We start from the raw sequence: 14,929 nt of genomic DNA, 5'->3' as shown, positions 1-14,929 counted from the left end.
TTCAGAAGGCTCCCGTCGTCCATCTCGGGAGACTAGGAAGGACGGAGTCCTACGAGAGGTCTGCTGGGAAGCGTAGTTCATTAGTGGAAGGAAGTCACGTGGAAGAGGGGCGGTACCTGGCTGTGGGCTCTGGGTTAGAGGTATCACGTGGGGGCACTTCCGTCTTAACTTTTGGCCAAGACGCAGGCGCAACCCACGGCCGCTGCGGGGATCGTTGTGGCGCTTCCGGTCGGTGGAACCAATCCGTGCACAGAGAAGCGGGGCGAACTGAGGCGAGCGGAGTGGACTCTGGGGGCTACCGCTGCCGCCACTGCTGCGGCAGGGGCGTGGAGGGCTGGGGGCGGTGAAGGCCGCAGTTGCAAACATGGCTCAGAGCAGAGACGGCGGAAACCCGTTCGCCGAGCCCAGCGAGCTTGACAACCCCTTTCAGGTGACTTGCGCCTGCCGGCCTCTTTTGGGCAATCAGGTTGATTCTTCTGTAGGATCGGGCTAACTTGTATCCCCATTCGTGACATTTGATCCAAGGAAGGGCCGCCACGTGCGGGGACAGTGACTCCAAACCAGCGAGCACTCTGGGGGGGCGGGCCCTGCCCCTTAAGGGGCTGGTGTTGGCAGTATTGGATGATGGATTTGAGGTAAATGTTGTCTCAGTTCCGGGATAACAGAGTGGCACCGAAGGTGCTGTACTTAGAGCCATAGGCAGTTTGGGAAAGGTCCCTGGGAATTCCTCTGGGTGGCACCGGGTGCCAACTGAGCCCCAGGTCTCTGCCCTCAGGACCCAGCTGTGATCCAGCACCGACCCAGCCGGCAATATGCCACGCTTGACGTCTACAACCCTTTTGAGACCCAGGAGGTGAGCTACTGGAGCCCGTAGGGGAGGGTAAGGAAGGGGAAGGTTTGACGGCAGGATTAGTCGGCTTGGGTACAGGGGACTTTTCTGCATGCACAGGATGGAAGAGACACGGTGATCTTAGCTCCCTGAGAGAGGCTAGTTGGCTGTGGGATGCCTTATCCTTCTAGGGCCACCAGGGCCACCAACACAAATGGTTTGAGCTCTAAAAATCAGTCCTGGGAAGATCTGGATGCTGACAAGGCCTTAACCAATGTTCTGTTTGGGAAGGCTTTCTTGAAGAAAATAAAGGTTGGGGCTGGTTGGAGTTTAGGTAGGTTGTACAGTTTGAAGGCAAGGAATGAGGAGGACTACGCGTGTTTGTCCACTAGATTAGAAAAAAATGGTGAGTTGTAAGAAGTTAAGGGGTTTTCATGGTACTTAAAACTTATTTTTTAAAAAAAAATGGAGCCGAGTATGGTGTGCACGCCTATAATCCTAGCTACTGGGGAGGCTGATGAAGACTATCCTGAGGAACATAGCGAGACCCCATCTCTTGAAACATTTACAGAATTGGCTAGCTGTAGTGGCACGTGCCTGTAGTTCTTGCTACTTGGGAGGCTAAGATGGGAAGACTGCTTGGGTCCAGAAATTTGAGGCTTTGATGAGTGATGATTGCACCACTGTACTCTACCCTGGGTGGTAGAAAGAGACTTCTACACCCCATCCCCAGAAGAAAAGAAAAACCCACAGTTAAGTGGGGAGACATGGTAGATGAGTGATTTGAATCCTTGTTACGGAATTGGTTGTGAGGGAGGATGAGGCTGCTACAGGTCATCATAGAGTTCTGACAGAAATTCAACAGAAGAACTAGCTTCCTAACAAATGGGGAAAGGGCTGCTTCCTTACATCATGAGTTCTGGGTCTAAAGATACTCAAGCAGACTCGAGATTCCTGTGTTGTGATGGACTAGATGATCACTAAGGTCTTTTCCTCAACAGCCACTGCCAGCCTATGAGCCTCCAGCCCCTGCTCCATTGCCTCCACCCTCAGCTCCCTCCTTGCAGTCCTCGAGAAAGCTCAGCCCCACAGAACCTAAGAACTATGGCTCCTACAGCACTCAGGTACAGGAGGTGTGCAGGTGAGAGCTGGGGAGAAGGGCCACTCCTGGGGCCCAGGGCTCACATCTCCCTCTGCTCACACTGGGCAGGCCTCAGCTGCAGCAGCCACAGCTGAGCTGCTAAAGAAACAGGAGGAGCTCAACCGGAAGGCAGAGGAGTTGGACCGAAGGGAGCGAGAGCTGCAGCATGCTGCCCTGGGGGGCACTGCTAGTAAGTAGTAGGGTGGGAAAGAGCACTTGAGTGTTTGGGAGGAGCAAAATCAGGTCTTAAGAGCCTTGGCTCTGGAGTCAGATTGCTGAGTTTGAATTCTGGGGATACTAACCATGAGCTTTTAGCGAGGTTACTTAATCTCAAGTGCCTCCGTTTCCCTATTTATAAAATGAAAACCATGTTTGCATCTAATTGACAGGATTGTTGAGAAGGTTAAACAAGATCATATATGTGAAGTGCTTGGTATGGTGCTGCGATGTTTTAAATAGTAATAAACACTTAGTATTATTATTATTTATTTATTTATTTTGAGATAGAGTCCCGCTCTATCACCAGGCTGGATACAGTGGTGTGATCTCGGCTCACTGCAGCCTCCGCCTCCTGGGTTCAAGTGATTCTCCTGCCTCAGCTTCTTGAGTAGCTGGGATTACCGGCGTGCACCACCACGCCCAGCTCATTTTTGTATTTCTAGTAGAGATGGGGTTTTACTGTGTTGGTCAGGCTGGTCTCGAACTCCTGACCTCATGATATGCCCGCTTCGGCCTCCCAATGTGCTGGGATTACAGGCATGAGCCACTGTGCCCGACCACACTTAGTATTATTTTTTTCACTCTCCCTTGTCTCCTTGGACCCCAAATTGGAGATAAAAGGGAAAATCTAGGGCTGGGTGTGGTACCTCATGCCTGTTGGGAGTCTGAGACAGGCAGGTTGCTTGAGCTCAGGAGTTAGAGAGACCAACCTGAACAACACAGTGAGATTCTGCCTCTAAAACATTAAAGAAAACAATCAGCAGGGCATGATGGTGCCTGTCTGTAGTCTTAGCTCCTCCAGAAGTTGAGGTACACAGCCAGGCACAGTGGCTCATGCCTGTAATCCCAGCACTTTGGGAGGCCAAGGCAGGCAGATCACAATGTCAGGAGATCGAGACCGTCCTGGCCAACATGGTGAAACCCCATCTCTACTAAAAATACAAAAGTTGGCTGGACGTGGTGGCGCGTGCCTGTAATCCCAACTACTTGGGAGGCTGAGGCAGGAGAATCACTTGAACCAGGGAGTCTGAGCCGAGATCTCGCCATTTCACTCCACCCTGTCGGCAGAGTGAGACTCCATCTTAAAACAAAACAAAAGAAAAATTAGCCAGATGTGGTGGCACATCCCTGTAATCCTAGCTACTCGGGAGGCCGAGGCAGGAGAATCGTGTGTACCTGGGAGGCAGAGGTTACAGTGAACTGAGATCGCACCACCACTGCACTCCAGCCTGGGCAACAAGAGCAAAACTCGTCCTCAGGGAAAAAAAAACCTACAGGCTGAGGTGACAGAATTGCTTGAGCCCGGGAGGTTGAGGCTATAATGAACTGTGATCATACCACCCGCTTCCAGCCTGAACGACAGAGTGAGAGCCTGTCTCAAAAAAAAAAAACAAAAGAGAAAGAGATAAGATCCAGGGATGGAGGGAAGAGGGGGTGATTCCTTTGTTGGTCTCTGCCTTACTTCTGGGGTCCCCTGTTCTTTTTGTGTCTTACAGCTCGACAGAACAATTGGCCCCCGCTACCTTCTTTTTGTCCAGTTCAGCCCTGCTTTTTCCAGGACATCTCCATGGAGATCCCCCAAGAATTTCAGAAGACTGTATCCACCATGTACTACCTCTGGATGTGTGAGTAGTGAGAAGCCTTTTGGAGGAAGTTACAGGTAGATTTTTTTTTTTTTTTGAGACCGAGTCTCGCCCAGGCTGGATTGCAGTGGTACTATTTCAGCTCACTTAAATCTCTGCTTGTAGGTTCAAAGCAGGATTCTCCTGCCTCAGTAGCTGGGATTACAGGTGCATATCACCACGCCCAGCTTTTTTTTTTTTTTCTTGAGATGGAGTCTTGCTGTTGTTGTACAGGCTGGATGTGCAGTGGTGCGAAGTCATTCACTGAAACCTCTTCCTCCCAGGTTCCAGCAATTCTCCTGCCTAGCTTCCCTAGTAGCTAAGATGACAGGCACCCACCACCACACCTGGCTAATTTTGAATTTTTAGTAGAGTAGAGACAGGGTTTCATGATGTTGGTTAGGCTGGTCTCAAACTCCTGACCTCATGATCTGCCGGCCTCAGCCTCCCAAAGTGCTGGGGTTATAGGCGTGAGCCACCACGCCCAGCCACAGGTAGATCTCTTAACTGCCCTGGGTCGGCTCACGTAGAACCAAACACTTCACCTCTGTTTAGAACTCAGTAACTTGCTAGCAAATGTTTTTGTCGTCTCCCCACTTTTCATTGTCCCCATGCAGGAATAGATTTTAAATTCTTTTTATTTTACTTTATTTTTTGCTATTTTTTAAAAATCATTTTTGAATTCTTTAAATGTCTTTGCAAGAGCATCACACATGGTTGAGATTTGCTTGCTCCATCTCCCCTGTTGAGGATTCCATGAAGGCAGCAGCTGCCTGCCTTTCCTTACTCTGCCATATTTGGTGAATGTTATAGGATGAACATGGATAGGAAGGAGCCTTCACTGAAATCCAGAAGGACTCCTCATCCTGTTTCTCTGCCCCTTAGGCAGCACTCTGGCTCTTCTCCTGAACTTCCTCGCCTGCCTGGCCAAGTTCTGTGTGGAAACCAGCAGTGGCTCGGGCTTTGGGCTTTCCATCCTCTGGATCCTCCTTTTCACACCCTGCTCCCTTGTCTGCTGGTACCGCCCCATGTATAAGGCTTTCCGGTAAGGTGGGAGAGTGATGGGAACTTGGGATGGGTCCCACTTCTGCCTATCCTTCATCTCTAATTCTTCTCCCACACTCCCCATTTTTTTCCTCTTTGTAGGAGTGACAGTTCATTCAATTTCTTCGTTTTCTTCTTCATTTTCTTCGCCCAGGATGTGCTGTTTGTCCTCCAGGCCATTGGTATCCCAGGCTGGGGATTCAGGTTTGTGAGGCTGTCATCCACCCTCACCTTTCCCTCTGGACCAAGACAGCACTGGGTGCTGGAGTACAAGTTGTTCAGAAAAATGAAATGTGGTCTTAATCCTTGGGAGGTACTAGTTTAAGGAGATACAAGACATCCAGGATAGAGCCCAGACAGCACTCTTGACGACGTTTAGATTGAAGAATGCTGTATGTGGCCAATCTGAGGCAGCCTCCTGGAGGAGGCATAGAACCATGGTCGAAAGGAGGAAGAAGAATCCCCAGACAAGTGCCTGGAAGGGCTTGGAGAGCTCAGGGCTAATGGTTCAGAAACTGGAATTAAACTAAGAAGAGAGTAGATACAGTTTGGGATTGTGGTGCTTGGAATCCTGCCAGATTGACAGGGAAGCCACTGCTGATGGGAAGGGTAGGAACGGGATGTTGGCGATATAACCACTGGAGAACCTGAGGAGCCCCTCTTCACTGGCACATCCTTCCCCTCCTTTCAGTGGCTGGATCTCTGCTCTGGAGGTGCTGCATATTAGTCCGGCAGTAGCTGTGCTCATGCTGCTGGTCGCCCTGCTCTTCACTGGCATTGCTGTGCTAGGAATTGTCATGCTAAAACGGGTGAGGGGTGTGTTGAAGGTGGGGCCTGGAGGGTGAGATCATGGATTTCCAGGGGCCTGGGTGGAACATTCAGGAGCAACCAGCACAGGCCAGGCTGCTGGGTGGTTCTCAGCTATTGGACCTCTGGGATGTGTGTTTCTGGGTGTGAGTGTGTATGCTGGGCAGCAAGCTGCTGAGTGATGGTGACGCTGTTAGGGTGGGGTGGGAACCAGTGGCTGGAACGTGCTGTAATGTCTTTGTTCTCTGCTCGCAGATCCACTCCTTGTACCGCCGCACAGGTGCCAGCTTTCAGAAGGCCCAGCAAGAATTTGCTGCTGGTGTGTTCTCCAACCCTGCGGTGCGAACCGCAGCTGCCAATGCAGCTGCTGGGGCTGCTGAAAATGCCTTCCGGGGCCCATGACCCCTGACTGGGATGCCCTGGCCCTGCCACTTGAGGGAGCTGACTTAGCTTCCGTCCCTAAGGTCTCTGGGACTTGGGGAGACATCACTACCTGATGGCTCCTCCGTAGTGCCCCCAATCCTATGGCCATGACTGCTGAACCTGACAGGCGTGTGGGGAGTCCACTGTGACCTATCACTGCTCACTCTTCCCCCTCCATGAGGCCACAATGCTGCCACCTCCTACATACCCAACCCAGCTTCCCTCTGCTGTGCCACAGCTGTTGCTTCGGTTATTTAAATAAAAAGAAAGTGGAACTGGAACTGACATCCCGGTTTCCTAAACCTTAGTTGGAAATTGTGCCTTGTGAAAAAGAAAGTGTGGAATGAAGCGGGAAGGTCGGCCCCCACTTCAGTGTAAACTAGGAGATGTGAGGGGCGGGGCGGCGGAGTCCGTGTGGCTGGCGCAGGAAGGGGGTGGGAAGTCCAAGGAAACGCGAAACCCGGAAACGCCAGAGAGCCGTGCTTCCCACCCCTCTCCATTAATGAACGGGGAAGAACCGCTGCCTCTGCCGGGAACGCCAAGGAATACGCGTGCCTGGAGCCTGAAAGGCTGGGTGGGGCTCAAGTGAACGCCCAATGGATCATTAGCAGCCTAGCCAAGGTCCAGAGAGAGTCAGGGACTAGAAGAGCGCTCACCCGACGGGCAGATCCGACTGCCTAGCCCTGCCGCGGCTCTCCCAACCCCGACAGGATCGCATTCCCGAACTACAACTCCCGGGGTGCACCGCGCCGGCCCTCGCCGCCACGCCCCTCCTCCCGCACCATCCCCATTCCCATCCCCCTCCTCTGGTACCCGACCTGCTGCAGCCGGAGCTTGGGGAGCGGAGCGTGGTGGGGAGGGGAGCGGGACAGGAGACACAGGAGACGGCGGCGCCGCGGCCTCTCCCCACCAGGCGGCCCCGGATCCCACCGGACGCCCTGAGGGCATACCGACCGCGCCTCTAGAGTCACCCCCGCGCCGACCCTTCCCCTCTTCTCTAGACGTCTTTCCATCCTTCCCGCTTTTACCCTTCCCACCCTCCCTGGGCTCCAGGTTGCCGCCCCCTCCTCACTCCCGGACCGGCCCTTCTCGGTGCCCCTCTTCCCTAGGGAGATGCGATGAGCCGGTGCCCCCGCGTCCTCATCGTCGCCGCGGGCACGGTGCCCGTCCAGTGCCCGTGGTGGGGAGGGAGCAGTCCGCGGTCCCTCCGTGACGCCCCTGGCTTGGGCCCCCCCCCAGCTGGCGTCCCTCGGCTATGCCCCAGGGGACCCGGCCAGGGGGTGGGCTCTAGAGGGAGGCGGGTGGAGAGGAGAAAGGACGGGACCTTGGGCGCCTCTGAGATGCTCCCAAGCGCCAGGGAGGGCCGAGCGAGGCGCAGGCAACCGGGCGGCAGGCATGATGCCCTCGCCTAGTGACTCCAGCCGCTCGCTGACCAGCCGGCCCAGCACCAGGGGCCTTACCCACCTCCGCCTCCACCGACCCTGGCTGCAGGCCCTGCTCACGCTGGGGCTGGCCCAGGTGCTTCTGGGCATCCTGGTGGTCACCTTCAGCATGGTGGCCTCTTCCGTCACCACCACCGAGAGCATCAAGAGGTCCTGCCCGTCTTGGGCTGGGTTCTCGGTGAGTTGGGTGCACAGTTGTTGGGTGGGGGAGGCTCCTCGGGCCCCACCCTCCACACCAGCTGCAAGTCCACATCCTCGCCTCTCCTCCCTTTCCTGGTCCTCTGCCTCCTTACAGGGCTGGGTGCATCCTGTGGTGAGGGGCTCACTCAGGAGCCTCCCCTGCCAGGCTGAGCCTGTGCCCACTCTGTCCCCAGCTGGCGTTCTCCGGGGTGGTTGGCATTGTGTCCTGGAAGCGGCCATTCACTCTAGTGGTAGGTGCCAGGGTCCAGTACCCACTGGGAGGCAGGTGCCCAATACCCAAGGGGAAGCCCATTTATGCCCTCAAGAAAGGAAATGGCTCCCCAGTTGGTGCCAGCTGGGTGGGCATGAAGTGTCTGTGAAGGAGGGGGGCTCCGTCCATGGCAGAGGAGTACTCATGAAGGTCCCCAGCCCTGAGTCTGCACCCTGTTTTCCCCAGATCTCCTTCTTCTCCTTGCTTTCGGTGCTCTGTGTCATGCTTAGCATGGCTGGCTCTGTTCTCTCCTGTAAGAATGCTCAGCTGGCCCGAGACTTCCAGCAGTGCTCTCTGGTGAGATTTGAGGAGGGAGAGCTGGAAAGAACTGGCTGGGGGAAGTGTGCAGGACACCTGGGTTTGTCCTGACCCAGGCTGCCCCACCCTCCCTGCTCCACTCAGGAAGGAAAGGTCTGTGTGTGCTGTCCCTCTTTTCCCCTCCTTCGGCCCTGTCCAGAGTCAGGGCAGGAACTGAAAGTTGCCCCTAACTCCACCTGTGATGAAGCCCGAGGGGCCCTCAAGGTGAGCTTGTACCCCCCAAACATCCCCCTGGTTCTCACTCTTGCCTCCCCTTCTGGGGTACTCACAGGCTCATAATGTGTGGGACTTAGCCCTCTCCTCACTCTTCTCTTCCTTTCTCTTTCCTTCCCCAGAACCTGCTCTTCAGCGTCTGTGGGCTCACCATTTGTGCTGCTATAATCTGTACCCTCTCTGCTATTGTCTGCTGCATCCAGATCTTCTCCCTGGACCTGGTGCACACGGTGAGAGGGAGAGGGAGCAGGGGCCAGGGCCAAGCAAGTATGGTGGGGGTAGGGGTGTGTGCTGGGACTTGGCCTGAGGGAACAATGGCTACAGATGTGGCTTCTGAGCACCAGGGGCTCTGGGTTATCTATTATCCTCATCTATTGAAGGAATGTTTATCGGGGAGGATGAGAAAGGGAGATGGCAGGGAGTGAGTTAAGTATGTGATGCTGGTCTCGGACCAGGAGAAGGGGCTTTAGAGAATGGGACTGGATGATGAGGTAGAGACAAGAAAGTCCTAGGCTGGGCGCAGTGCCTCACGCCTGTAATCCTAGCACTTTGGGAGGCTGAGGAGGGAGTATCACCTGAGGTCAGGAGTTTGAGATCAGCCTGGCCAACATGGTAAAACGCTGTATCTACTAAAAATACAAAAATTAGCCCGGTGGGGTAGTGGGGGCCTGTAATCTCAGTTAATCGGGAGACTGAGGCAGGAGAATCGCTTGAACCTGGGAGGCAGTGGTTGCCGTGAGCTAAGATCACACCATAGCACTCCAGCCTAGGTGACAAAAGCAAAAGTCCATCTCAAAAAATAAAAAAAATTAGCTGGGCATGGTGGGATACCCTTATAATCCCAGCTACTCGGGAGGCTGAGGCACGGAAATCACTTGAACCTGGGAGGTGGCGATTGCAGTGAGCTGGATTGCACCACTGCACTCCAGTGACAGAGTCAGACACTGTCTCAAAAAAAAGGAAGTTCCTAGATGGAGGTGGGGTGGACATTTCTGTGAGACACAGAACAGGTGGAGCTTCTGGATAGAGGTGAGGCCGTAGAGAGGAGGAATTTGTGGTGGTCAGGGCCAGAGCTGGAGGTACAGCGTGTGAACGTGGGGTTAAGGAGAGCTGATTCTGGGTGTGGAAGGGCCAGGCAGGACTAGAAGCTCCCTTCCTCACCCAAAATCAGCTCTCCTTAACCCTCATCTGAGGGGATGGGGCCAGGAAAAATAATGTAGATGAGAGAGGAGTTTGGGGGCCAAGGAGGAGCTGCATTCCCAGAATCCAGACTTGCTGACCTGCTCGCTCCCCAGCAGCTGGCCCCTGAGCGCTCAGTCTCAGGCCCACTGGGACCTCTGGGCTGCACATCCCCACCTCCAGCCCCTCTCCTACACACCATGCTGGACCTGGAGGAATTTGTCCCACCTGTGCCTCCACCACCCTACTATCCCCCAGAGTACACCTGCAGCTCAGAAACCGATGCACAGAGGTAAGGTCTGGTGGGGTCTTGCTGGGGAAACTAATGAAGGGGACTGGGGCAGGGCCTGGATGGCTGAAGAGAGAGATCTTTGTGGAGTAGGAGTTATTTCTCCTACGTTGACCCTCTTCCTCATCTGCCAGCATCACGTACAATGGCTCCATGGACAGCCCAGTGCCCTTGTACCCTACCGATTGCCCCCCTTCTTATGAGGCGGTCATGGGGCTACGAGGAGACAGCCAGGTGAGAGCACAGCATGGCTTGGGGCGGACTGGGGAGCCAGGGTGAAAGCTCAACATGCTGCAGCCACTGGACAAAGATAGTAACAGTGGTCAAGGTCTTTACAGCACCCGCACGCCCACCGTTGCCTTTGATCTTCCCTAGAGCCTGGTGAGGTGGGCGGGATAGGAGCTGTCATTTCTGCAATACAGACGTGGAAACTGAGGCTGCACAATTAAGTGACTTGTACAAAGTGACAAGGCTGGTCTGGAATCTGGGTTTCCAGAGCTGTCCAGCACATGGGGGTGTTCAGTGTGTAGGGCTGAACTCTTGACCCTGTGTCTTCTGCAGGCCACTCTCTTTGATCCTCAGCTTCATGATGGCTCCTGCATCTGTGAGCGAGTGGCCTCCATTGTAGACGGTGAGCAGGGCGTAAGGAGGAGTGGACAAGGGTGGGGCTGCCAGGGATAGCAGGAGTGGGTAGGGACAACAGAAGGGGAAAACAAGGCAGAGTTGGTGGTTTGGGGACAAAGGAGGGCTGTGGCATCTTGGAACCCTGGATTTATTCGTCTCCTCTGAGATAAAGCTGGAGGTACAGTGGCCCCCAGAGGCTGGGCTTGGGAGAAGAGGAACTGCCTGGGCAGGGCCAGGCCAGGCTGGTGCTACACAGCGCCCCCTGCCGCCCACAGTGTCCATGGACAGCGGGTCTCTGGTGCTATCAGCCATCGGTGACCTCCCTGGGGGTTCTAGCCCATCGGAGGACTCGTGCCTGCTGGAGCTGCAGGGCTCCGTGCGGTCCGTGGACTATGTGCTCTTCCGCTCCATCCAGCGCAGCCGCGCCGGCTACTGCCTCAGCCTGGACTGTGGCCTGCGGGGCCCCTTCGAGGAAAGCCCCTTGCCACGGCGCCCCCCACGGGCAGCCCGCTCCTATTCCTGCTCTGCCCCTGAGGCTCCACCCCCACTAGGTGCCCCCACAGCTGCACGCAGCTGCCACCGATTGGAGGGCTGGCCACCCTGGGTGGGGCCCTGCTTCCCCGAGCTGAGGAGGCGGGTCCCCCGGGGAGGGGGCCGCCCAGCCGCTGCCCCTCCCACTCGAGCCCCAACTCGTCGCTTCAGCGATAGCTCAGGTTCCCTCACCCCACCGGGGCACCGGCCTCCTCATCCGGCATCCCCACAACCGCTGCTGCTGCCACGGTCCCACAGCGACCCAGGCATCACCACCTACAGTGACACTGGTAAGCCCCTCCGCCACTGCCCAGGCTCAGGAGAGGGTAGGCACTGGGAGTTAGGTAGCCAGTGATGCCTAACAGGATTGGGGCACTGTTGAGGTCCCTGAGGAGGAGGAAAGCGTGAGTTCACTCCTCTGGTAGACATTTCTTGGGTATTCACCTTCTAGGGACAGAACATTCATAGCTTAGTAGCTAAAAGAGGATTTTTTTTTTCTTTTTTTAGATGGAGGTGAGGCTGTCTCTGTCGCCCAGGCTGGAGTGCAGTGGCACAATCTTGGCTCACTGCAACCTCTGTTTCCTGGTTCAAGTGATTCTCCTGCCTCAGCCTCCCAAGGAGCTGGGACTATGCCCGGCTAATTTGTGTATTTTTTATTAGAGATAGGGTTTTACCATGTTGGCCAGGCTAGTCTTGAACTCCTGATCTCAAGTGATCCACCCACCTCAGTCTCCCAAAAGGATTTGTTTTTTGAAAACAGTTCCGGAGTCCTCAGCGTGGGCCACTTACCTGTCCTCCCTAAGCTTCAGTCCCCACTTATAAAACATGTATAATAATAGTACTTCAGGCTGGGTGAGGTGGCTCACACCTGTAATCCCAGCACTGTGGGAGACGGGGGTGGGTGGATCACCTGAGGTCAGGAGTTTGAGACCAGCTTGGCTAACGTGGTAAAACCCCATCTCTACTAAAAATACAAAAGTTAGCTGGGTATGGTGGCACACACCTGTAATCCCAGCTACTAAGAGAGGCTAAGGCAGGAGACTCGCTTGAACTTGGAAGGTGGAGGTTGCAGTGAGCCAAGATCCTGCCACTGTGCTCCAGCCTGGGCAACAGAGACAGACTCCATCTCAAAAAAAAAAAAAAAGCATAAAAATAGTATTTCAGCCACAGGGGTTGTATTCAAAGATGCTGAGAAAGGAGATAGCGGCTGGGTGTGCACACCTGTAATCCCAGCACTTTGGGAGACTGAGGCCAATGGATCATCTGAGGTCAGGAGTTCCAGACCAGCCTGGCCAACATGGTAAAACCCTGTCTTTACTAAAAATTCAAAAGCTAGCCGGTTGTGGTGGTGCACACCTCTAATCCCAACTACTAGGGAGGCTGAGGCGGGAGAATTGCTTGAACCTGCGAGGTGGAGGTCAGTGAGCCGAGATCACATGACTGCATTCCAGCCTGGGCAACAGAGTGAGACTGTCTCAAAAAAAAAAACAGTAGTACTGGGGAACGCTCAGCACTGCACACCAGGTGCTGAACAACACCACTGCAGTCCCTGTCTTGGTGGATTATACCATCTAGTTGCTTGCTAACGTGAACAGAGACACTGGCCCTTTGATTGGGAATGGAGCATGGGAGCTGGAAAAGCTCCTCTGGGCTTGAGTTCACACAGGAGGGTGGGCGTGGCCACAGAGCACTCCCACTAACTCCCTGTCTTCCTTTCTGTCTTCTCCCCAGCTGAATTCAGGGACCTTTATACCAAAGTGCTTGAGGAAGAAGCTGCTTCTGTTTCCTCTGCAGATACAGGTCAGGCATGCGGTTTGCACCCCAGGGGTAGGGATTGGGCATGGCTGCCCTGCCCTCTCTCCACCCACCAATACCATTCTCATCTCTGTGTCTCTGTAGGGCTCTGCTCTGAAGCCTGCCTCTTCCGCCTAGCCCGCTGCCCTTCCCCCAAGCTGCTACGTGCCCGCTCAGCCGAGAAACGGCGCCCTGTGCCCACCTTCCAAAAAGTTCCCCTGCCCTGGGGCCCTGCACCCGCCCACTCCCTGGGGGACCTGAAGGGCAGCTGGCCAGGTCGGGGCCTGCTCACTCGTTTTCTCCAGATGTCCAGGAAAGCCCCAGACCCCAGTGGGACTGGAGCTCATGGACATAAGCAGGTAGAAATTCCAGGAGGCAGGAAAGATGTCTGGGAAAGCGTGGAGCTTCAGGTTGGGCCTTACTGATGATGCCCTGTCTTGTGTCCCTGTCCAGGTGCCCCGGAGCCCGTGCAGCCGGCCTGGACGAGAGAGCCTTCACCTTCGCAGCTGCGGAGATCTGAGCTCTGGCTCTTCCCTGAGGCGTCTCCTGTCTGGCCGAAGGCTGGAACGTGGTACCCGCCCCCACAGCCTCAGCCTCAATGGGGGCAGCCGGGAGACTGGGCTCTGACCTGGGCTTCCTGTCACACTGAACACATCCAGATGAATGCTAGGGCCACAGGCACCAGCTGGTTGGGACCAGAAGCCCCCAGCATCCTCTTGCTCTGGCTGGCGCAAAAAGAAACCTGCTGTATACTCCCCAAAGTTTCCCTTTCCCTCCTACCTCTGGGGTCTCCTGCTGCTTGCCTCTGCTGCTGTGGACTGGGAGAGCTTCTGTCCCTTGCTGCATGGGTATTCAGGCTGTGGGGGAGATGCCCCCTCTTATAGCCCTGGGGGAGGAAAACAAATGCCTGTCCCCCCAGCACGAGAACTATGGTCAGGGCAAAGGCATGGCCCAGGTGTTTAAGTAGGGACAGATGTGTGCCTATGCAATGGGGTGGTAAGGCAGGCACAAAGAGTCTGAAAAATCTAGGTGGCCGCTCAGCTCTGCCACCTCTAGCTGCATGACCTCGGGAAAGCTATAGTAACCCCGACTGCCTGATCCATTAAACATTGTGAAGGTAGAATGTTTGTAAAGCTCTTAACACTATTAAGCCTTCAATAAAGTTCCATTTTCCCCTTCTTTTCTGGATCATTCTTTATTACCAATGACATTTGTTCTAGTGTCTCTCATATTTAAGAAAACTCTTTCAGGTCTGGGTATAGTGGCTCACGCCTATAATCCCAGCACTTTGGGAGGCCGAGGCAAGAGGATCATTTGAGTCTGGGAATTCAAGACCAGCCTTGGCAACACAGTGAGACCCTGTCTATACAAAAAAAAAAAAAATTAGCCAGGCATGGTGGCACATGCCTGTAGTCCCAGCTACTCAGGAGGCTGAGATGAGAGGATCACTTGAGCTTGGGAAGTCGAGGCTTCAGTGTGCTCTGATTGAGCCATTGCACTACAGCCTGGGCAACAGAGCAAGACCATGTCTCAAAAAAGACAAGCCGGGTGCAGTGGCTCAAGCCTGTAATCCCAGCACTTTGGGAGGCCGAGGCGGGTGGATCACGAGGTCAGGAGTTTGAGACCAGCCTGGCTAATCTGGTGAAACCCCATCTCCATTAAAACTACAAAAAATTAGCCAGGCGTGGTGGCGCACGCCTGTAGTCCCAGCTATTCAGGAGGCTGAGGCAGGAGAATCACTTGAACCCACCAGGCGGAGGTTGCAGTGAGTCAAGATCATGCTACTGCACTCCAGCCTGGGCTACAGAGCAAGACTCTCTCTCAAGAAAAAAAAGAACAAAGAAACTGTTAAGATAGTCTTTCCAACCACTGCTCCTTTTCTTAGCAATAGGTTTTCTCTTTATTCTCTCTACTCTTAAACATCCTTAATGAGAGAATCTTAAACATTCTCTCCTCACCCACCCCCATCAGACTCTTTCCCCAGCCATTGCTCTAAACAAAAT

The 14,929-nt window shown here is 54.6% G+C and overlaps 2 protein-coding genes across 4 annotated transcripts; both read left to right on the top strand.

Annotated features, from left to right (window-relative positions):
* The first annotated feature begins 249 nt into the window (after positions 1 to 249).
* SCAMP3 (secretory carrier membrane protein 3) lies at positions 250 to 6,366 on the top strand. Its single transcript, XM_008984557.5, has 9 exons — positions 250 to 430; positions 776 to 853; positions 1,831 to 1,953; positions 2,040 to 2,160; positions 3,686 to 3,814; positions 4,697 to 4,856; positions 4,958 to 5,059; positions 5,547 to 5,664; positions 5,918 to 6,366. The coding sequence occupies exons 1-9, from the start codon at positions 365 to 367 to the stop codon at positions 6,062 to 6,064; spliced, it is 1,044 nt and encodes a 347-aa protein (XP_008982805.1). The 5' UTR covers positions 250 to 364; the 3' UTR covers positions 6,065 to 6,366.
* A 534-nt stretch (positions 6,367 to 6,900) lies between these two features.
* Positions 6,901 to 14,105, top strand: ENTREP3 (endosomal transmembrane epsin interactor 3). 3 transcript variants are annotated; one of them, XM_002760088.6, is made up of 12 exons: positions 6,901 to 7,705; positions 7,902 to 7,958; positions 8,165 to 8,275; positions 8,381 to 8,500; positions 8,632 to 8,739; positions 9,808 to 9,980; positions 10,112 to 10,211; positions 10,539 to 10,608; positions 10,877 to 11,422; positions 12,864 to 12,932; positions 13,032 to 13,285; positions 13,380 to 14,105. In XM_002760088.6, the coding sequence occupies exons 1-12, from the start codon at positions 7,481 to 7,483 to the stop codon at positions 13,551 to 13,553; spliced, it is 2,007 nt and encodes a 668-aa protein (XP_002760134.1). In that variant the 5' UTR covers positions 6,901 to 7,480; the 3' UTR covers positions 13,554 to 14,105. The 3 variants fall into 3 exon arrangements, with proteins under 3 accessions (XP_002760134.1, XP_008982807.1, XP_008982809.1); XM_008984559.5 differs by having other exon boundaries at positions 9,805 to 9,980; XM_008984561.5 differs by lacking the exons at positions 7,902 to 7,958; positions 8,165 to 8,275; positions 8,381 to 8,500.
* Positions 14,106 to 14,929: the final 824 nt, after the last annotated feature.

The sequence above is a fragment of the Callithrix jacchus genome, chromosome 18, assembly GCF_049354715.1.
Source record: "Callithrix jacchus isolate 240 chromosome 18, calJac240_pri, whole genome shotgun sequence".
NCBI lineage: Eukaryota > Metazoa > Chordata > Mammalia > Primates > Cebidae > Callithrix > Callithrix jacchus.
Note: the sequence above shows the minus strand (reverse complement) of the source record. Positions and strands in the feature narration are given on the sequence as shown.